Here is a 24,485-nt window from a genome sequence, read left to right as displayed (position 1 = left end):
TCTTTGATGGTTACAAACTATATCTAAGGCTAATCCCCTGCTTACATTCTCTCATAACCAGTTTATACTCATTTTGACCTTTGCAAGCATTGCCCTTCAAATATTTTTTTTTTTGTTGCTGTTGTTTCCTGATATTTACTACCTTCTGATGCAGTTACATAGTGCAGTTCTTTTCGACACCCCTCCAAAAAACACTTTTTAGTGGGAGCAGCACTTCAGTTTGGGGAAGTATTCTGTCCTCTTGACAAGTAGGAAAAAATACCTGTTTCTCAGTTGGAATATTTCATCAGCACAGCTTGGCTGCAGAAACACTTGTGCTGGTGCAGAAGAGAGAATGATGCAGGAATTATTTGTTGAGACCAGCAAAAAAGCAGGACCACCTCTCTGGGCAGCAGTGCCAGATTACGCTGCTTAAATTGTTTTCTGAACTCTCAGTTTACTGTTACAAAACAGGTTCTCCATTTCCACCATTTTTCTAGGATCTTTTCTCTACACTTGCTCCAGGTTTAGCTTTCGTATTCCAAGTCCATTAAACACTTTGCCTATATCTTTGCATTCACCTCTGGCTTTTCAAGACCTGATGTTAAAAATTGATTTTGCTTCCAAGCCAAATTAACTCTCATTTCCTCATCATCATGTCTGTAGCAGTGCCACTTTCCTCCTCATACTCTTTACATTTAAACAGCCAGGGATCTTCTCTTGTTTATTTTAATACCATTCTTGAAATCACTACCAAATGCTTTTTGGCACTTTTCAGTGTATCCCAGCACCTAGCTTGCTCTCTCTATTAGCCTTTCCTGCTTGCACGTTATTCCTTACTCACAGTGTCCTTCGGGAGGTGAAATCACAGATAGTTCTGCAACCTACTGCTTCCCAACTACTTTTCTGCTTTAAGGACACAAATTCCAACTACTTTTTGCACTTTTATTAAAACAAATCCCCATTTCACCACTACATAAGCTGCCCTTAAAAAACAGTTCTCTCTGTTTTTTCAGAGTTGACCCTCTGAAGCTGTAATAGACCAGTAAGAAAACAGACTTCCCACAATCTGAGATTACAGTTTTCACTGTTAGGAGTTCTGAAAATCTCAGTTTTAAAATCCATCACTACCCTTTTAAGCTTCACTTCTGATAAAAGAATTAATAAACTACAGCTGCAAAGTAATTGCCTACTTTATATAAGCAGAAGTCTAAATGGATTCAGATTGATTCCTTTTTCATTCTCTCGCTTTGGACCTTTTTGTCCTAAAAAGTAACTAGTAAGGTGTTCAAAAATACTGGCAAATTAAAAGGAATAGCTAGGAAAAATAATTCACTTTTTGATCACGTTAATTAACATAATGCTTTTCTCTGTGTCCCTAATGGCAAGACTGAGCACATACAAATACATGCCAACATTAAAGCAGCTTCATTTGTAGCACAGGTGTGGAAGTGTACATCCCAGAAAAGGAGCATTCACTCTGCTTTTGGCTGGTCTTGCAGTCTGCATCAAGTACATCACAATCTTAGAGCTAGTGGTACCTGCAGAGTAGGCATACCTTCAGTCTCAGGTTGCACAGTCGAGCTGTATAAACCTTTCTGTAAAACCCTGTTTTATTTTCCAGCTTGTGGAATCTTACGTAAACTTAAAGCTATATTTGAAAGGCTTCTTACTGCATGCAGTACAGCTTTATCTGCCGTGCAGCCTCCAAATTCTTCCTCTTCTATTTTGTGTTTTATTCTACTAACCAATGCTGATCAAGACAGAAAACAAGAGGGTTAATATCGTATAATAGGGAAGTGTATACAAGCTGGCTCGGCTCCAAAACCACCATTTAGTCCCTCTCCAAACTGCCATGGAAACATTTGTTGTTCAAAACTGTATGTTCCTCCAGGCATGATTGATGTAAAAAATTAGTACAGTGTGTCTATGCAAACAGATAGGAGTTACGCAAGGTAGGTCTTAGAATCACTTTCAACAGAATCCCCCTCTGCAAAAAATTAGAATATTAGGACTGTATATCTCAACTTGTAAGCTTCATGTTGCAGATCCAAGTAGTATCTGTTGGCTTCTCACCGAGTGGCAAATTCCACTCACTGTGCATTGGCACTGAACTTTATTTTAACATAGTTATGTTTTTCCCACATAATTACTCCACACAAGATTCTTTTATCTAAAGAAGTCTGATATGCCATGAAACATCAGTCCTAGAATATGTGAGGATACTCAAGGAGCACGGAAAAATCATTCAACTGAAAACCACAAAATTGTTTTTCATTGGTGCATTAAGTGCAAAAGACAAGACAACACACTGCCAAAATTATGACATGAAGTATTCAGCTCTATTTTGATCTCTCTTTTTTCTCTGTGTCTTGTTTTGCTAAAGATGATTTAAAAGTCTGCTTGCTGAATCCAAAAAACAAACAGCTCATGCATACGACAGAGTGCCAAGAATGCAGGACCCTGCCCTTCACAAGCAAGTAAAATCTCCGACAAGGATTCTGCCAGTCAGCTATGCTGCACTAAATCTTGCCATCAGAAAATAACATTGGCAGCAAAATCAGCTGTAAAAGGACTATATGCAAAGCAGTAACTTGCAAAAATCCTGGCCCATCAGTTATCCTTTCAAAGTGAGTTGGTGGTGACAGGCATCTGGTAAATCAATCGGGAAAGATTCTATTTTCTCCAGGTAACATCATATTTTTATTTTGTGGGATTGGGCCGAGGCAGTATAAGAAATACAGATGACAAAAACAATATGGCAAACGATTTGTAATCGTCATGTCTGTCATTCAAGTTGCCTTTTTTTTTTTTTTTGGCTGTATATTTATACTGGCAGTGAAACAATTGTAAGATCGATGTGTTATCAAGGACTATCTGGCAATATTTTTAATGAACAATTCTTTCTTTATCTTCCTAACATTCTATCACCACAAAAAAAAAAAAAAAAAAAAAAAAAAAAAAAATAGGGTAAATGAAAGCAAGAGCAAGTACTCTGCCATGACAGGATTTCACCCTTTCTGAATACAACATTAAATCCCATTAAATCCAGACGTAGAGGGACATAATCTTGCAGGTCATAAAACAATTTTAAAGAGTCCCTTCACACAGCTACCTTGGAGTGAACTAAATGATGTTATAAAAATATATCCTAGGGGAGAATAAGACTCTATCATATTTTATATATCAGCTGGGAAAAAAAAAAACAAACAGAAAAACAAACAAATAATAACCCCTACATTTCCAGCAAAACATTTGTTTGCTTCACACTGTGGCATGCATGGGTTGGAGGACTGATGTGATTTTTTTCCCTTTTTCAATATTGCTGTGAACAAACAAATGAAAACAGATGTGATGTCATTAAAAAATTACAATTAATAATGAAAAGGTAAAAATCCTGTTCCTCGTGATGTCACTTTCAGTTTTTCCACTGAACTGGAGCTGGTAAAGCTTTCAATCTCTGAATATGTATCATAGTCTTTCTGTCCTCCATAAAAATTGCATGCATTACAAAACTAGCAGCTTAGATCATATTCATTTTCAATAGCAACAGAAAAAAAATTATTTTGTGACTAAAACCACATCACTCTTAAGGTTCCTTTATCTCGAACTGGCTTTTTATACATGTTATTTCTACTATATACTCTTTATTATAGAAAGTCATTATTTGTTGCAGATGTAAATTTCCAGTCTTCTACTCTATTATTAAAAGCCTTGCACTATAGCTCTTCCTTAAGACTTGACTTCTAGTTGTGTGATTATGTGAACTTGTTTAAAAGCATACACATCCAGGACTCATAGTTGTGGAGAAAAACTTGAATACATCTACCTAGTAGAGGGAACCGAAGAAGGGTTTCGTGAGACATCAGGACCTCTTCCCAGGTATTACAGGTGACTATCTGTTCAGTTTTCCCCAAGGCGTAACCACTTCTACCTTGAGAGTAGTCAGTCTGGTTTGTGCTGGGTGTTCCTTCTGCTGAGAGGGTTCTTTCGAACTTCATATACTTGGAAAATTCTCATTTGCGCTCTCAATCATGCATCCCTATTTATTTCTCAGCCTGTAATATTAGATGGGAAGGTTCAGCCTCTGCTGCTGTACCACCAACATCCACCTCTGATGCTGTGGGCCAACATAACAAAACAGGAGCAACCCTCATGCAAATAACAAATACTAAAAGTAAACTCCTAAGTATTAAAATAGATATGTTTCTTGAAAGCATTGCTCTGCACTGGGAAGAAAAAAGTTACTTCCCACTCACGCAGCTTTTCTTCTGCAGATTTATTTACCCACCTGATGGAGACAGAAGCATTTGAGTCACCATGAGCATCACTAATTTTTTTTTATTCAGCCCTTGATATCAGATGCATTTCCCCTCACTCACCTTAAATCAGGCCTTCATCTCTGCCACAGCTAGAAACTTGACTGTTTTGTAGGAGTTGGCTCCATATGTAAGGCTACATTAATGCAAAGACAAGTTATCGCTAAATTTTAAGTACAAGTTCCTGAGCCTGATAGATGCAAAATCATCTCAGTTCTGAGGACCTCACCTTTTGGCAAGCCTGGAAGCAGTCCTGACAACTTGTCAAAAACTTCAGTACTCTTCATGATCTCTGATATTAAACAGGCTTCAGAAAGGCATATGGGTTACAACTATATAAGTGACCTAGGTTAAGTCATTCTGAAAGTAATGTTTCCTATTTATTTCCATGCAAATGGACATGAAATAAATGAAGCACTGTCTACAACCTGTTGTCACTGCTATAATGTACCACCCACTGCCTTACTGTGCTCACATCCACTGTTCGGTCTCTCCAAACATTCAGCAAGTGTCGATGAATGTCAGTAGATGCCATTTTTTCCACATGGAGGAATTCAGTGATACCCCTTTGCTTCACACACACTTCCATGTCAGATGCCATTCTGTCAGACTGCCCCTCTGCTGCCATCTGTTACATGGCAACAACATGCAGTGGAATGTTGTCACGAAGGTTCAGTCTCTACCACCAACATACACCTATGTCCATAACAACAGAAAAGGCATTAGTTTCAGAGCAGCCCTTGTAAAATACCCTCACATTTTTCTCTGTCACTGATGCCAACAGGCTCAGGTTGACCCAAGTTACTGAAAATGATTTCTCTTCCCCCTCATGTTGGAGCGGACACATGCAGGTGCTCCATCAGACAGCAGAAGGACCCAGAAGGTAAGACCTCAGCAAACTGCAGTGCTGCAGCTGCTTCCCTTCTTCACCATTTCCACTCAGCACCAGCAGCTCTTTCCAGCACCAAAGAGCCATATTTGCAGACTCCACTTTATTATTAGTTGATGCTGTCCTCTTGTCTTCTCAGTCCCTCCTGTTACACACAGTATTTCAGTATAATTAGCTAAGTCTTCCTTTCTGTGCTTCCTGAGTTTTGTGAGCCAAAAGAGTGCCAATTGTCCTCCGGACTCAGGCAAAAAATGCATTTTTAGGAAAACTGCCTAGCAACTTCTCTCCTTACTGCAAGGAGAGAGCCTATTAGCATAAGAAAACCTTCCAGCTGGAAGCCTGCAAAGACTCTACTGGGAGCTGGATCTAGGCGCAGCCGTCAAAAGAAGACCCGCATGAGCCCTGCTCCTGCTGGGTGGCCTTTCCGTGCCGCCAGCATGTGAGAGGAGCACTGTGCTCTGCCCAGCCAGGAGCTGCCGCTCCAGTTTCTGACTGTGCTCACAGTGTTCCCAGAGATATTTTTCTCATTTTGTTCCCACATCTTCTTTTGCTCACACTGTGTGCATCACACATCAAAGTCAACAGCTTCAGCTGCTAACCTTTGGAGTTCTGTCATTTGCTTTGCAGATTTCCTGCCAAAAGTGATGGTCTGTAGCACTACAGTACAGTATCTCTCTTCCCAGACATTTACAATTGCTTCCTCACCACAATCACAAAATGACATTAGTAGTCTGCACGAGGACCTGGTCCACAAAGCAAAACTACAGAACACACTTCATTTCTCTTCTTGTCCTGCGCCCATTCTTTCGAAAATGCTGTCTGGAAACTCACTTTCAAAAACCCTGGACTAAACACTGGCTCCAGTAAAATCATAGGAAAAAGCTCCCAGCAGTCATTGAACTGCAATCCAGCAAACTGTGAACAGGATTGAGATTAAGGACATGGCCCTCTAATGTGCTAAATGTCTCAGCAGCAGCCACATCATTCCAGCACCTGCAAGGATGGCTTTATACGGCTGCGCTGCTACTTAGTGAAATGAGCCGACTTTCAATCAGAATTCTGTAAAGCTTTCCAAATTGCAGTTCGGAAAGCTAATTTCAATATGTGAATCACTGCTTTCCTGCAATTTATATCCATATGTGTGGTTATTTTTAAGAATGATTCAGTTTTGTATATATAATTTTAAAAGGACTTTTAAAGTTAATGAGCATCTGCGCTAAGAGCTCCTTAACAGAAAAGCTTGTGTCAGCCCCCAATGCTGCTGACTGTGTAAACTTACTGCTATTCTATAGGCATGCATATGGATCAAGGCTCTTACCTCCTGCATACACCAGAGTAATCCTCCTGAAATACACATAATTAAAATGCTTTAAAAACAGTGTTGACAAAAACTGAATTTCCATCCATTTGAAAACTGTAATATCTACTTTATAATCAAAGTGGTGCCAAAGAGTAAGTTCTCCAAGTTTTTAACAGAAGCAAAGAGAGGGAAGTTTTCCATTGAAAATTTCCAAATACTTCCAAAGGAACAAGCAAAAATAAAATTCAACAATGATAGAACTACACTTGCTTGGAACAAAGCTGGATTTGGCATCTCTGTGTAGAATTGAATGGTCAGGAAACTCCAGCTCAAAGAAGAGCACTGACAGTCAGGGATGTGTAAAAGCAAGCTCAGTAAAGAACATGCTTTCTGCACACAACAAAATAATACTTTGGTATGGGCAGGGAGCAACAGGCATTGCCATCTTGCTAATTCCTTAGCATCAACATATCCTGGTATATACAAACTTCTAAATGTGGACATAGTGGTGACCTTTATGCTCAAATCTGCTCGCAGTTATTTTAGTCTAAGTTAAAGTTACTGCACTGACTCGAAGGGAACTAGTTCAGATTTACATCTCTGTAGATGGTCCATTATTTCCTGTATTGTTTCTAGTTGCATGAAATTATCCGTGCACGTTCCAGGGCTGCTGGAACCCTCTGTCGTCCCCAGCACCACACATGATGCAATGAGCCTCTGACGGAGGAGGAGAGCTGAAAAGTCCATATAGGGAAGCAGATAATTTCCTTTTGAGCAATGGTTGCAAAAATAGCAGCTAATAAAAAGCCTTCAAACTGTGCCTTCAAACTGTGACAATTCAATACACACACCTACGAGGATGCCTTGACAAGCTGCTTGACTTCTCAGTAACTCTTTCTTGTTTTCTTTAGTGCAGCCTCCTTCAAACTCCCACACACAGGTATTCAGCTCTGTAGTGACAGCTGAGACCTGCAGGTGTTTGCTGTTGCTGCCCTTTCAGAGTAGACAAACACTTGTTCCGCACTGTAAACATTTGTATGGTGGTGCTTGCCTGGCTAGTTATAGCCCAAATAATGATGAACCAGCCTTTTCTTTTTTTAGTTGCTTGCTGTCATGCATTAATTCTCTTTGCAAATAGGCATTTGGTACTGGAAATAGCGTAAGTTAAATGACTCTGGTGATTATTTTACTAGCATTAACTTTTAGCAAATGTTTAATATAGAGAATCACCAGAAAACTATATTATGCAGTTGCTAGAAATACAGCACTTCACAGTATTAAGCATTAGGCTCACATGCAAAGGGAGGACTGCGCCTAGCAGGCAAGATGCTTCTCACCATTTCAGTACTCTAATACTAATGTTATTTTACTGTCTTCATGACAGTATTCCACTACTCTGGTTCTGCTGAGTGACAGCAGAGATCAGAATTGTGCTTATTTGCCAGGGGCTGTAATAATCCGAGGGTCAAAGTGATATCTAAAAAGAGTTTTTGACCTTTCTGTGTAGAAAGAAGGTCTGGAAGCCGTGTATTTTTAAAGTCAGTTTAGAACACCAAACTGTGTAATTCTTAGTAATTCTGGAAGTCTTCCTGGGAGGCTAAGAAACATAGTAACTTCTCACATCTTAACTAAAACTGCACATGATCTCTATGTTTGGAACAGATATCCTTTTCCAAAATATTCATTTAACATTAAATAGAAGTGAACAAGAAATAAAACATTAAGAAATAGGACCACAATCATCTAGAAAATGTACTTACAAATTTTTCTCAGTCCCTCAGCAGCTTATTTTTTGGTTCCATTACTCTGTTTCTCTAGTTCTTTACTCAACACCAAATTAGAAAAGACCTGAATTTTAATTTTAAAAGAATTAAAGAAAAAGCAGCCCCCAAAGAAGCTAAAAATAAATGAGAAACAGCAGTCTTTCTTAAGCACCAGAGGTACAAAATGTGCCAGCGTGAACTGTAAAGTCACTCACTTAGGGACTGAAACCAAAAAGCTCAGAAAAGAGGATGTTCTTCTTCTGGAAGCCATAGAACATGAGAGTGGCCCAGAGCACTGTTTGACAATACAGTGACTGTGTGCCAATAAGACACAGGCTACGTGAATCGAGGATGTACCATACAGTGCGTTTTCATTAGAGACAGGGAAGTACCTCTGATCCAAGAACAGGCAAAACCTCATTTGGAAAATACTACTCAGTTCTATGATGTCTGAACCAGAAAGAGACATTTAAACCCTTGTTTCACATGATGGAAGATGTGAGAGAAGGCTTCTAGAAGAAGTAAAATGAAGAACCTTTTCTCCTGACAGTATGCATTATTTAACCTTCCAAAACAGTCTGGAAGGGAACAGGATTACTTCATCTAAATACAATTGAGATGTAAAAGCTAGGAAGGGAGAAGAATTTTCTCTGTTGGAGAATTATGTGATCAAGTTGGTGTACAGTGATCATCAGTTAATTTAGGGTACTGATTTAGAAGAAAATTTGCAAACATTAGGAGGGTGAGGTTGTGGAACAGCCTTCCAGGGAAGGCCTCAGCAGCAATAACCTAAGTATTTTCAACATCAACCTTTAAAAAATTAATGGGAATGGCTGTACAACAGGATAAGAGTGTTCCAGGAGTTAGAAATTCAAACTTCAGAGACACAAGACTGTTGCTGGTGATAACTCTGAGAGTCATCTAAAAATAAACTTATCAATGTTCTGCAGGCTGCATCATCTTTATGTATTTAACTAAATTCTTCAGGATTTGTGTTGGTCTCCTACATTTTTGTTTTAACCCTTGTTGCATTTTTGTCTCTGGGTTAAACTCTGTTCCCACACTGCTCTGAGGCACTGAGGACAGATGATATTCAAAAGCAGCACACTGGGCCAGATGTGCTCCAAGGGACATCCCACAACCCCAGTAAAGCCAGGCTGGTGCAGCTGGCTTAAATAATATAGCACTCATATATCATCATGCAGTTTACTTGAGAGAAGCTAATTCTCACTGAGGCAGACAAGCAGATTGGTGTCACCATCTGTTTTGTGCCAGGTATGACCAACTTTGTAGGATCTCAGAAATTTTTGCCAAAAAATTTCTTTTTTGGGGCCTAGGATGCTACTGATACCATTGACATATCCTACTCTTTTCCCTTGGCAGACTGGAATTTTCATGGGATTTGGTGCTAAAAGTTTTAATGAGTTTTGGGATTTTCCACATGGTTTGAGGATGTCTGATGTTCCTGTGGATCCTCTTGCCCTTAACACCTAATGCATAGCTTTCTGCAAGAGTGGAATGCTTAGACTCAGTAACTTATGCTGACTCTTCCAAATCTATATGCTTCCCTCTTTTTAAATATCAAAAGGGAAACAACAAACATGGTATGAGATATGTCAAAGATATTAAACAGAAAGAAGGTCACTGGAATTCATACTGAAACACAGTCCCTTGGGTTCTTCTGCCACATCTGTGCTAGAAGCGGAAGAAACTTATATGTGACTTCTAAACTTTCCTCTACCTTTTGGACAAATTAGGACTAAAAGAAGATTGAAACCTTAATAATAGGCCCTGGCTTCCGACAGATCCTTGTGTGGTTTGTAAAGTGGAGGCATGAAGCCCTTATTTTCTAAGCTGCTCCTTGGACTGTTGCATAAAGACAAGTTAGTTATACAATAGCTCAATAGGGATTACACAACTTAGCTCCATAAATCTAAATCTAAATCAGAGTTTCTATTCTGCACTGGCCAGACAAAAAAACGTGGAGGGGCAAAATTCTGATCCTACGGAAGTTAATGCCAAAGCTCTTGCTTACATCAGTGAGATCACAGTTTCACGCAAAATCTTGGCTCAAGCTTGCAGCTGGCTGACCAGGCTGGATATTTAAAGGACATCTCTGTTAAGTTTTTCCAAGTACTGATGTGAGATGACTTTCCTTTTTCGCTTTCTTTAAAAAAAAAAGTTTATGATAAGAAAACATAGAAAAATATTTTAAGACTAAATACTGATACTGAGCAGTGCCTGCAAACTTGGACTGTAAGCCTGAAACAGTCCTGAAGTACTCTCTCAGAGTTCAAAAAAATATACTAGCAAAATGGCCGTTCCCATGTTTCTGTGTCAGTACATTAAGCCACAAAGGCTGCTGAGTCACACTATTTGGGTGTCAGAGAGAAAGAAGGGAAACTCTGACTTGTGATGGTTGAGTGTCCCAACAACAAGAAAACAGACATCAACAAAACGAAAGAGCCCCAGAAGATCTTGAGATCTAAAATCAGCAAGTAAACAATGCCATGAAATGGTGCACTGTGCTACAAGGACCGCAGTGCAGCAGTGTCACTGGAGTTGTTTGGCACACAGATGAAACTAATTGTTTGCCAGTTGGATTAGTTTGACCTGGGGTGGATGACAGTGGATGACAGTCCCCATGGTCATCTGGTCTAACTTCTGAAAATTACTGCTGTTTCATTGAATGTCAGCACATATATCAGGTCACCCTCCACCCTCGAGATTCCTATCTGATGAAAAATAAAAGGAGAAAGGAAAAGAAGAGGTAAAAGAAAGCTTGTGCAACTACAGCACTGCACATCACATGCATTCCCAGCCTAAGGGTTACTTCTCTCGCTCTTGTCCCTGAAGTGTCTCTTAACAACTGAGTTGATTCAATGCAGAGTGTCATTAACAATCTGATGGCGGACAAGTACTGGTGACCATCCTTATCTTACAAAGGCAAACTATAAATAAGCGTCCTGGGAAAATCCAGCATCCTGACAAGGTTGGTAGGATCCCAGTACACCTATTCCAGTGCATTAATACACACCAAACCATTTCTTACAGAGCTTTTTGGAGCTTTATAAATCCTTCCAGTAAGCATTAGATGAAGCACTCAAGGTTGGGGAAGAATTGCTTCTATGTTTATGATTAAGTCTGAACAGTTAAAACAGAACTGCTATAAACAGCTAGGTATGCTGGGTCAGTGCAATCCCAGTGTCATCACTGATGGTTTTGGTTTCATTTCTTAGGCCCGTCATAGACATTATTCTCCAAGCAACAATCTGGAAAGTCATAATTCAACTTCTGACTAGCACACATGTGGCTGGCCCAAGGAGGGCCATTCAGAATCTCAAAGGCTCAGCTGTGACCTCCAGCTTTCATCAGTGCAAAATACAGAGGCAAGATAGGCTGTGGGTCTGCCTCTCCTCCTCACTAACTAAAAGTGAGACGGTGGGGAAATGGTCCTTCTTGGCTTTCTCACTGTGCAAAACAAATGACTATACAAATTTATATTTTCATTCATCCCCTCTGACATTTGGCTACTTCATCCTCCCTTCAGCCACATTTGCATCTTTTTACTAACACCTCTTTCAACTTTTGTTTTCTTTCCTTAATGAGCTGGCTTACTTAGAACCTCTCACATCCATTACAGCACCCTCTTCACACACTTTCCTGTTTCTTCTCTCTCTTCTTTCTTTCTTCATGGACAACAATGGTCCTACCTTGGCCTCAGAAGATTGACAAAGTAATGAGGGAGAGAGAATAAAAAGAGGGTGACTGAAGACTTGGCAATGGAAAAATACAGTGTATCACTTGACTGAGGCACTTCGAAAGGCACTCAATGACCAGGTTACCTAGAACTTCTCCAGGTCATGGTTCAGGCAGGACAATAGCCTGCCCTTGTTGTAAACTTCTGCTCCTTTAGGTAGAAACTTTGTTTGAGTGCTCATGTGTAAAACTCAAGGATTAAACAGAGGTATATGAGCAGGTAAAAAGACACCAGTTAGTACACTATTCCTTGCCCAGCTGCGTCTAGGAAGCCCAGATGGCCACCTATCTTCTACGCTTTTTTGCCTGTTGTTTTTCTGTGGCAGGAACTACTTTTTTTTTTTCTTCAAAATTCAAAATAAAACATTTATCACTCAAAAAATTCTGCCTTTATCTGTCAAGGCTTTTGCAAACTGTTACTGTTAAGCTTGAGCATTCATTCTTAAGTGTAACGACGAAGACGGTAAGTGAATCCTGTCTCGCTAAAATACTGAACAGCGACATGCCCTCAGTCACAGCAAGTACACTCCATTCTTCAAATGCAAATCAAGAAAGCCTAGCCTTTGGTGCTCACGGGTGTCCTTGCAAAGACAAATAGAGCCAGTGATTACTATTCTGTATATTTTTCCAAGTCCTGAAATGAAATCATACTTGTTTTGCATTGACCACATAGCTTGAGGTGCCAAGTTTCCACAATAACAAAATGTAAGAGAAACCTGGTTTGTGTGTTTACTAATTACTATGTTTGCCTTATGAAAGAAGAAACAAAGAACAGAGAAGACACTTCTCAGCTGTTAAGTAAAACAACACTCAACAAACAATTCTTGTGTCTGCCTTCCTCTACCCTGTAAAGCATCATCTGGACATAAAGGCAATCTCCTTTCTGGCATCCCACAAACAATGGCACAGAGGTGGCATTGTCCTTTTATGGACACCAGCATAATTAGGGTGGATAAGGAAGGTATCTTCATTTTATCTAAGAAGAACTGACTGATAACAAGTGATGTGGGAAGCAGATACAGAGAATATGCTTAAAGATGCATAGTACCTTATCCTACAGGATACAAGTTCAGCATTCACAAAGTAACAGCTTGGCCATGGATTGTCTTCTGTAAGCCATAAAAACCTGATAGCCTCTGTTCCATTCATGAAGTTACATGCGTGGGAGCAAACAGCAAATGCTGCCAACTACACAACTTGCCATATAGTACATCGTTGTGCTAAGCTGACTGAACAAGACCTCAGTTGCTAGCACTCACAGCAGTTCACTTACCCTGTAGTAGTCTGTGCTGTACACGTCTCTAGACATCCCAAAATCCCCAATCTTCACCAGCAGGTTCTCACCAACCAGGCAATTCCGGGTAGCAAGGTCCCGATGCACGAAGTGCTGTGATGCCAGGTAAACCATACCAGCTGCAATCTGCTGGGCAATGTGAAGCATCTGGGACTGCGTCAGCTCAGCTGGCCGGTTGCCTTCTGCCATCAGTACTGCATCTGGTCCATGTGCCCTACACCAAAATACAAGCTGATTTAGAGACAGGCCACTTGTGAGATATAGAAGTGAAAGGCATTAGTGAGCCTAAAACCAGAGAAGTGACTTGCTCAAGTATAATAATAAAAAGTGCTACAGATTCATTGGTAAAATAGCAAGAATTTGTCTCTTGGCTTTTTTCGTTTACTGTTTTCCTTCACTGTGTGAAAGACAGGTGATTTGATGAGAATTATACAGCAGGCATATATACTGTTCATGGAAATAAGACAGACTGGTTCATAACAATAACCCTCTGCCTTAAACCACCACCTCTCTCATGTTACACCCTCATAACTTGAAGATACAGTTATCAGCATTCCTATACACAATATTCTATGATAAGAATCACTATCCAATCCCTAGCCAATTAATGAGGCAATCATTTGTCATTTAATACACTTCATAATATTCTGAATAACACTTTCCATCCATTCTTCCCTTCTGCATTTTCAGAAGCCTTTTTTATTCTGTTACGACAGACTATTCTTTCCAAGAGTCCACCTCTGCCTTTCTCTCCCCAGCTATTTTGGAAAAATATTCTACAACCAGTTTTCACTTTCTCTCAGAAGTCCCTCCTTCCTCCAAAGAAAAGCTTCTGAGAATCAGCTTTCTAATCAATAAAGGTGAGGCCTTAATTCATCCCTAAGGGAAGGGCATGGGAGTTTGGAAAAGAGTTGAAAATTAATCAAAATCTATGAGATCAAATCTGACATTACCTATTAGAAATACGTTATTAAAATTGCCCCAAGGGAAGAACTTCAAGAGCAGAGTGACAGATGTGAGAAAGAAATGAAAGAAGGTATGTTGCATTGCTGGTATTGCATCTGCTACCAGATAAAGGACTTACCTGCACTTTCTCTGCCACAGGGTGCAGCCAGCCACTGAATTCGTTTGAGTAAGGGGAAATAAACAGGAAGACATGAAGCCTCCAACCAATACCCAGAGAAAATTTTTATCAAAAAGCATTGTATCTCTTAATTGCGCTGATTTTTCCTAATGACTGCTCTCAGATACCAAGCTCCAAATCATTACATTAGAGAGCTCTGCATTTTTCACTAGCTTCCTTGGTCTGTATGTAATGAAACTTACAGATTATTTTTAATACTCCATCTATCTTGCTTTGACTTGTGATGTGATCTGCAAATGAGGTGCTCCTCAGTGTCTGCAGCAGCCAATAACATTGATAGACGCTTCCCTGGATCCATATTAGCGTCCACTGCCCAGAACAAGCACAGGGCAAGAATGACTTCGAGGCAGTGGACCTAGATCTGAAACAGCCTTTGGCTGTGCACAGACAGCAAGGCTCATTTAGGTTAAATTTCAGATTCATTTTTCCCATCAGCCTTTGGTGGCGCTGCAGGGTAAGAAATACAGGCTGTTACAGCCCGTGTACCACTCACCTCTGATCTGCAGCACAAGCTGCATCAGCTGTGAGAGGAATGACAAATTGGAGCTTAGGTTAAACAGCTTGTCCCAGCATAATCACTTTATGTTCTAAAGACCAGGGCTGATTAATAATTAAAAAAAAAAAGAGAGAGAAGACCTAATGGGGGAAATATATTGCCTGCTAAGCTACCTTTCCCTACAACATTCAAAGTGAGTTAGGAGGTAAGAAAAGGCTAACTGAAAATAAAAAAAAAAAATCAAAGAATAAGTATTTCTTCTAATGACAAAGAATCAGCAGCAAATTTGGCTTGTTCTAATGGAAATTCAGTGCTCTGAAAAAGTAATGGGCTGGCGTCTTTGGAAACTGCAGTCTTCTGATCCAAGGCAGAGGTCCAAGCAGGCAAATGTAAATGCCCCAACATTGCTCTCACAAGACACTTAAATCCTTTGCCAAAGAGACAATCAGTCTGGGAAAAGTGGTGTTTGCTCTGCATTCCCAGTTCAAGATCTGGTCTCTCTGCCAGCACCGGCAGCCCTTCCAGTAAGAGAGGACGCTAGTTGGTGTCATTTGCTTTTATACATTGCTGCTATTTGTTCACTGGAGATTAGAAGGACAGCAAATTCATTTCACAAAGCCTAAAAAAAGTGTGACACCAACAGTCACTAGCAATTTCAGTAAGATAGAAAACGTGAAGTTTTCATGGCTCAGTTTTCTTGCCACAGACTAACGGCACTTGTACCAGAACACTGGAAAGGGGAGGGAAGAGAAAAGAGAATATGTTTCTGAAGCTTTTAGATGCCTACAGTTAGCGATAGGTGTTAATCGGGAATCTTTCAATGTGCTACCAGAAAACAGTTCCTACCACAAACTTTATAACCAAACATTTTACAATATATTGAAATACACTGGAAGCAATCTTGCTTGGTTTCAGTTCCTCTGGTGGAAAGTTTTAGGCTTTGCTTAACTGTATTTCCAAATGTGCAAGGAAACAACGAGATCCATAGCACAGTACACAAAATGACTGTTGCACAGATTTACACTTCTAGGTGTCTGAATTTTTCACGAGAATTAATTTGGCACTAAATACCAGTAGCTTCCTTCACTGCTCACTCCTGGCTCTCTAGCACAATATGTGGTGGATTTACCTGAGGAATTTGTTTAGATCTCCATGCTTCATGTACTCAAAGACCATGATGAGTGGATCACCCTCGACACAGACACCGTAGAACTTGACAATGTGCTCATGTTGCAGGTTAGTCAGCAGCTCTGCCTCACGGTGGAAGTCCTTGCGGGCATTGTCACTGGCATCCTTCAAAGTCTAGTGGAGAAAATGAGAATGTAAGGAGAGATGTTCACAGAAAGTAGTGAACATGTGGGACAGCACTGTAAGGGTAAGATAAGGACACTGCTGTGTAAAGGGTGGAGGAATTATATTCATAGTAACATTTTAGAAATGCAGATGTGATGTCTAAATGCACTTAAATAAAGGCAGTACAATTTTTGTTCTTCTGCCCCATGTCATCCCAAACAACATCTTTATTGTAAGAAGATGTAGGAATACTCACAATCTCACTTTTCCAAACAGAACAATCTTATTAAAAAAAAACCACCAGTGCTCAGCTGACTCATATCCTTCAGCATTTAACTCAGGCAAAATCCCAGTATTCTACTGATATTTACCTCTGGTTTAAGATCCTCCCAATAAGCTTTGCTTGCATAAAATACTTAGCAGGAATGCAGATGCATTTCTTATGTATCAGTGGCATTGTTGCTGTTGCTGTTGGTCCTCGCGTGTGCTACATATTAGGCAGATTTGTAGAAGGGAGACCAGACCACATATTCAAAGACCTCTGAAATTAGGTGAATGTAGTTGCATGACTAAGATTAACATATGTATAAGTAACTGAAGGATCGATCTCAAACCGATAGACACAGAGTAAGAAGAAACAAAAAAGAATCCTGCAGTGTCAATTTTTACTTTTTCCCCTTTTATTTATAGAGCTCCAAAATCCTGCATATTTTCATTTTGAATGACATATATCAATGCTGGGTCAAATAGTAGCTTTAAACTTTGTATAATGAAATACTGCTAATTTACTTGCAGCACATAAGCAGTTTCAGAACTCTTCTAAAGAAGAACTGCATTTCATGAGCATGGAAACACTTTCATGCATGAAAATAAAAGCAAATTCTGGCACCAATTAAGTTAGGAATAATCATAATTGACAATAAGCCACTACTGTGCTCTGCCTTCAGTGATTGTGCTATATTATTCAAACAACATTTATAAAACAGTATGAGAATGTTAGCAGGTTACCAATGTTCACAAACTATTACTCACAAAAACTGATGGCCAGGCTCTGAACCTCTGTATTTTAACTACTTACATGCTGTAAACAAAGGAAGGTAAGACAAAACTAACATTTTTAGTTTAATGCTTTTAACTAAGCATTACCTCAACTTATGACAGTTTTTGCTGGTTATCCAGTCACACTGTTTTCTACTCTGAATTCATAAAGAGAATGAGGAACCAACCATGCTCGCCAGAACAGATATAGAGCAAGCTGATACTGTGCAGTCATTATGCCAGCAATCCCAGTTTCTTGCTATTAATATTCATGGTTTTTTCACAGCTTTTCTTTAGCAGAGACAATTCAGTCTACTCTTCTAGTATTAAACATATGCGTGTATGCATATGAGGGACTAGGGACTAAAACACAACTGTCAGAGAACACTTGCTTTACTTATGAAATGGCAACCACAGGTCTCAAAAAAGAACAGCCATGGTGACAAGGTGCAAGGGAGACTGACCAGCCATTTGTCAGATTCAGGGGCTATTCCCCGTGAATTTCAGCCTCTTTGGATCCCAGGGGCAACAGAAGCCTGCCACGCCACAAATTATACTTCCCTGAGGGACTCATTTATCAATTTCATGTGTCTTCAGGCACAGAACCCTTCTTCCACAAATTTTACCAATAATGATGCATGGATTTGTATCACCATACCTTCACAAGCTGTGACATGTTAGCATAAACAGCTACATCATCTAAGACAGATATCAAATTTGCTCCTCAACTATAATCACCACAAAATCACATGCAGATCAAATGAGGAATGAAACTCAAATGTCTTCCAATTGTTCCAGGCTCTGGGATGATGCCTTAACATGATGCAGGCACCAACTCACAGTCCAACTTATGCTATATGATGAAATCACTGAGAATAATTCTCTTGTCAGTTTAGTCTCCTATGGTGGTTTCACATATAAAGCAATTGGACTACAATTCCTCTCAGCAATAGAAACAGAAAAATAATTCATATTAAAAACATGTTAAAATAATAGCAATGTGGGGAAAAAATGATACAGAGAAGCACAGGCTCATACTGTTTCCAGTACGCCCTTTCCATGGAAAGAGAGTAAAAATGCTGACAGCTCTGCCCTGTGAGGATGGCATACTGTATATTTCAGGAGACTCTCTCTCAGAAACAGCAAAATTATCATATGACAGAGCAGTTGCCATGGCAATTACACATTTTCTGTCAAACAGCAAAATACAGAAAGGTCTAAAACCCTCGTAAAACTCAGACAGGGTTTCTACTACCAAGGGGCAACCTGATGTTCCGTTACCTACCACTGAAAGGTCCTCTCATTTCCTTCTAATTATCTCACACAGCACAGAATAGACACAACACAAGAGAGACAGATGACATAGGCAAGGAGGAGGCTGGAAAGTGAAACAATTAACAAGAAAGTAACATTTACATAGAAATTGCACTGTGGAATGCATTTAGCCTGTTCACAGTGTAAGGCAAAAAAAACAAACCAAAATAAAATCATAGAACCACAAGGCAGAAACTAAGACATATTCATTAGTATCATTACTTACAAGTAAGCCAAAGCTCTGCATGCAAAGCACTCTTCAGTTAATGGGAGTTCATCCTGAGCAGGGACAGAGATACAATCACAAGTACTTGTCCAATCATCAGGCTGCTGGGCCAGAAGCTAAGGAAGAGTGGCATGCTCTGTTGGGCAACAGAGGCCCTCCCTGGCTAGTGCAGGAGCTCTGAGTTCAGCCCTGTGGCAGATGGACTGCACCCCTCGTTTATTTTCCTCCACCAAGTCATTGGCCAGATATCCATGTAGAAAATGTTTCCTGCAGACCTGTGCACTGCAGCAAGTGCAAACCACCAGCTTCTCAGTCCACCCTGACACCACAGAGCTGCATCCATGCAAAGGTCAGGGGAGAAGTATAGACATCTGGCTCACACCAACAGCAGTATGACCTGCTAATGAACCTCTCATGACAGCCTTCCTTTTCACTGTTTCACCTTCCACTGTGAAACACTTATTGCTCCCCAACACCATAGAATAGCTGAGATTTGGAGAAGAGTTGGAAATCTTTGGTTCTCTGCAGTGTCATGGAAATGTTCTTCACTTCATAAACATATCAATCTGGTAGACATTCACAGCTCTGGAGAAGCACAGGGCAAATCCCCTGTCTCCCACTCCCAGGGCATCAAGAGGCAGCTGAGAAACATGCCCTGCAGGTCATCCTTACCTCCAGCTCCAGTCAGCTTAAAGAAGGGCAAAACCGCACATGGGGAAACAACCCTACGAGTAGACAGTACCCAGAGCTTGAACAACCACGGTGGCATAGCAAAATCGGCCAACAGTGAAATGATAACTTTTCTTTTTGCCGTTCTCTGTTCTCTAAAAATGTTTGCAGTAAATGGCATGCTGGTTTGATCTGAAAACTTACCTGGGGAATGAGGCTAATCGCATCCCCAGCTTGTGCTGTGGTGAAGCTTTGTGTTCGCAGATTTTCTTTGCAAGTAAGCACTTCATATAATCATAGAATCTTTTGAGTTGGAAGGGACTCTTAAAGCCCATCTATTCCAACTCCCTTGCAATGAATACGGACACCTACAGCTAGATCAGGTTGGTTAGAGCCCTGTCCAGCCTGTCCTTGAATGTTTTCAAGGACGGAGCGTTCATCACATCTCTGGGCAACCTGTGCCAGTGCCTCACTACTCTCATTGTAAAAAAATTCGTCTTTATATCCAATCTAAATCTCCCATCTTTTAGACGGAAACCATTTCTCCTTGTCCTGTCACAGCAGACCCTGCTGAAGAGTCTTTCCTCTTCTTTCTTATACATCCCCTTTAGATAATGAAAGGCCCCTATCATGTCTTCTCTGAGCCTTCTCTTCTCCAGGCTGAACAACCCCAGCCCTGTCAGCCTGGTCTCACAGGGGAGGTGTTCCATCACAGAATGGCTTTGGTTGGAAGGAACATGAAAGCCCAACCAGTTCCAACACCCTGCCGTGAGCAGGGCTGCCACTTACTAGATCAGGCTGCCCAGGACCCAACCAACCTGGTTTTAAACAGCTCCAGGGATGGGGCATCCACAACTTCTGCAGTCAGCCTGCGCCAGTGCCTCTCTACCTCCCGAGTAAAAAATTTCCTCCTAACATCTAACTTGAATTTTTCCTCTTTTAATTTAAAATTGTTCTGCAGGCTATGTTACTCCTTTTCCAAATAGCAGAAGCTCAGGCATTTGGGGTTGTTTATGCTAAGCCTGCTTTTGTATCTTCCCAGATATCTCTGGAACTCTTAACTCCCAAGCAGTTTGCTACAGCATCATCATTGTCTCACATACCAGCCTGCTGATGCGGAAAATGATGCATGTTGGCTCAGATGTGAAGATGTCCAGGCCAATGTTTTAGTGTACTTGCACAAAACCATACAGTTGCATTGCAGTCAGCAGTCAAGAACAGCAGCGTTGGCAGGGACCAGCCACACGTGGGTGAGGATGTGCTTCCTATCTGCCAGAGTCCCCTGGCACTTCCTCCCTTATCACCAAACATATGCTCCCACTGGGCTCCTGGAATCTATTTCATGGAGACAATTTTGCTGTAGTTTTGCTAAAGGGGGTTGAAGTTCTCTAAAGCCTTTGCTCTTTGCCAGGAGAATCTACCCTTGGCTGATGGTATTAAGATCTGCTCCTCTGAGGTCAAAAATTACACATTTTCAATGCCAAACGCTGTGCCAAATGTTGGAGCCTGGACATAGCCCTCTGCCTGGTTCTCTGCATGTAATAACATTCCGTCCCTATCAGCTCAGGGAAAACCAGAAGATCAAACTCTAAGTTATGTGGGGATCGATCCTATCGCAGAGTTTGCAAAAAATTTCCTCTTAAGACAGTGACCAGAGTCTCAATATTAAGAGCCAATGTAAGAAACCTTAAATGAAAATAATCTGTTCAGAAAGGTTATGCTCTGCATGGTTACCTGTGCAATCCTTTTTGACGCTAGAAAGAATGGATTTTGTCAAAAAAGAAAATAATAATAATAATAATAATAGTAATAATAGTAATACAGAAAACTGATGGATTTGTCAGCTAAACCCATGGGGACACTCCCCCTTTAAAGGCTGAATGCTCTTATTTTCAAATTATACTGAGAAAGTGCATCAGAGAGAGTGCAGAGCAGCATTTAACAGTGGAAGTGCTAGGCTCCATTTGTTTACGACTTTCAAAGGGAGCAAGTGAATGGAAAGATTACTATTTTGCTATCAAGAACTTCCCCAAAGTGATAGAGAAGAGGAAATTTCCACTCTAGTTTCACCAAAAATACAATAGAAAATTCATTCAGTTCTAGATTTGTCTTCTTCTGTCTCATATTTTCTCCCCTCAGGACCTCATTTCTCCTCACCAGTTAACATGACTGAACAATTCAAATTATCAAAAACCTTGTAAATTTGGCAAAGCCAGAAAAACCTGCTATTTTTGATGGAGCAAGAAAACACTCTACAAATCCATCTTCTTTTCATATTCTCTCATTGCCAGATCCTGTGTCGTTTCCATTTACGAAAAGATGATGTACTTGGTTTCTTTTACAGTATGGTTTCATCCAGAATGTACACATGGTTGCCTAATTGTAGCTGTTCAGGCAAGATTGTCTTCTGATTCCTAAGCACAATCCAAATTCTAAATACGTATTCACCCTGCATTTAATGAGATACCTCAAAATGTTGAACACCTCTTTCAGCTTTCAGCAGAACAACAGATGGAGATAGGAGATTGTTGTCAGGGAGACTGCAAACTCTTTTGAGTGTAGTTTCACTGCTACTGTAGCTGAGGATGATAACTGACCCTTCGTCTTTCCATTTAGGGGGACTAAAAGTTTTTGTAATGGCAAAGCAATTTTGGTGTCCGAACCCTGGGACTATACTGGAAGTCTTCCTCCTTTGGACTACATTTTGGAAAGGCTGACTGAAGATATAAAATTAAGAATCTTCCACCAGGTCTGAAATATCATGATTTCTGGATTTCCATACAAACAGTGTTTAACAGTACATGAAAATATGACCCACAGTTTTGTAATAGCATTCCTGGTAGTTATATTAATAGCAATTACCCACAGATAATTTCAGTGGCTGATTAAAGGAAACACATAATCATGAAAAAAAGGCCACCTTTGACTGACAGTTATACACATAACCTATCTACTCAGATGGCTACAGATTATTGTGTTAGACACACAAATGTAAGCCATGTATTTTTAATAGCTCAGGCATTATTTTTCACTAATCATATTTTAAATAAATCATAAAAGATTTTGCCCTTTTGTGACACCGTCTGTTCTTCTCCTTTTCCTTATGAAATTCAGCTTTTATTTTATAATCCACAGCAAGATCAAGTATCACATTCTCCTAACGCTCCATTAGCCTTGTGAACCCTTCCACATATATCAGAGGAGTTACATTGGGCTATGGAAAAGGCAAATTTGATCATTTACAAATAAAACAGCATTAGTTGTAACCATGAATTAATGATGGGAATCCTAGACTTCTTTACCTTCACTGCTACCAAGATCTTGTCCTGCTCAGGACAGAGATTGTAGCATTCTGCCAGAAAGACTTTTCCAAAGGCTCCTTCTCCCAGTTCTCTTTTAAGAACAATATTGTGGCGCTTGATGTGCTGAACAACTGCAAAGAGAAGACAAAACAAAATACAAAATGAGCTGTAGGGCTAAGGGCCCATGCTTACAGATAGCTGGAGAAAGGTCTGCCTGTAGAACACACTGCATGCAGTGGAAAGAATCAGTGTACCCACGCATGATTTATTAAAGCCTTGCCAAAAAAGGCTGATTTAAATATTTTTATATTTGGAGAGTAGTCCATTTCCTGGATAAGAAGATTTTGAGAATCACGTGTGAAAAGCTTATGTATCACTGTGTTTTGAAGACTGCTGTTGAGCATACCGAACAGTCAATGCTGTTGTGATACTTTTTTGTTTGTTTTTTTTTTTTTTTTTTAAATAAAGGAATCAGAAACCATAAGAAACCTTTCTCATACCACTTCTAGTGCTGTACCTCTAGCAATAGCTGAACTGTCTCATCCAGAGTAAAAAATGTTTGGAAGAAAAAGTTTTAGAATTAACCTAACTCAGGGAAGCAAAATCTGCCCTCTTTCAACTAAATCCAACTTAGTCTCTGTACACAGCTGCTCATCTGCTTTCTCTCTGGGTGCTGTACCACGGTAACTTTAGGATACAAATTTCATTCTCACATACATAAATTACAATATATTGCCCTGAAGTAAAAGAAACAGAAGATGGACAAAGGTTTTAGTCAGTGTCATGGGCAGAGCATTAGTGGAATGCTGCCCAGAAGCAATTGATTCAGACATTAAAGTCCTTGAGCGCTTTTGTTCATCTCATTTCACATTCTCCTTCCAATGCAAGCTTCCATTAAAAGATTTAATATTTAAAAGACTACCAAATTTTGTACAATGCACCATCAGTTCGCAATGTTTCACCTACATAAAGCATCTACAAGGTCAGTTTAACTGGCCTACTAAACAGAGTGGACAGCTTTTGCTGCTGAAATTGTACAAAACAGCTAGCATCTACTGACGTATTTAACCTAAGCGCATTTAGCTGCTTTTGCAAACAATGAAATTCAACCCTGCTTGGACACAGCCTATTTGCAACTTAAATCCTAGATACAGTGGAGTAAATAGCACTGCACAGGCATCACGTCACCCTCTACCAAGGCACGAATCTCCCATTAACCATTTAACTGCAGAGCCAGGGCTGACCCTTGTCAACAACGTGGGATATATTCATATGTAGCAAACCCCCTGACTCTGCTTGGCCACATGCCTGCTCCAAACCAGGTGACTATAAACTCAGAAACTACCTTGCGCATTACTAAAGGATGGAAAATAGAGTGCTGCTAATACTAGTGGCAAGAAGAAAGGGCACATCCTGTTCCCACCAATGTTGACAGCATTTGGAGAGTGGGCACACAGTCCCACAGCAAGGAACTTTTACATCCTGCACCCTGAGCTGCAGAGGACACCCAAGAGCTTGTAAAATGCACGAAGGGAGCCCAGTGACAGAGCAGCAAGCAATACGTGGCTCCCCCCCAGCACCCCTATGCTTGCTTGGGGAGCACAAGTTGCCTGGGCAGCCATCCCAGCTCCTGGCTGCTGTGAGAGGGCTCTGTTGCCATCAGACTAAACCCATTCAACTGGAGGTAGTGGCAGCTGGGA

General features: G+C 40.3%; 1 protein-coding gene across 3 annotated transcripts in view; it reads right to left on the bottom strand.

The window, feature by feature from the left end:
- The window catches only part of NTRK2 (neurotrophic receptor tyrosine kinase 2), a 207,790-nt gene that overhangs the window by 30,025 nt on the left and 153,280 nt on the right, over positions 1-24,485 (bottom strand). For all 3 annotated transcript variants that reach the window (XM_021380843.1, XM_021380844.1, XM_021380845.1), the window contains 3 exons: positions 22,786-22,916; positions 16,073-16,245; positions 13,283-13,517 (listed from right to left, as the gene is read on the bottom strand). In XM_021380843.1, the coding sequence (XP_021236518.1) occupies positions 13,283-13,517; positions 16,073-16,245; positions 22,786-22,916 (539 nt within the window). The remainder of the gene's footprint in view (positions 1-13,282; positions 13,518-16,072; positions 16,246-22,785; positions 22,917-24,485) is intronic.

This window comes from Numida meleagris, chromosome Z (assembly GCF_002078875.1).
Source record: "Numida meleagris isolate 19003 breed g44 Domestic line chromosome Z, NumMel1.0, whole genome shotgun sequence".
Classification (NCBI taxonomy): Eukaryota; Metazoa; Chordata; class Aves; order Galliformes; family Numididae; genus Numida; species Numida meleagris.
The sequence above is the reverse complement of the archived record's forward strand: the minus strand, read 5'-3'. Positions and strand labels throughout refer to the sequence as shown.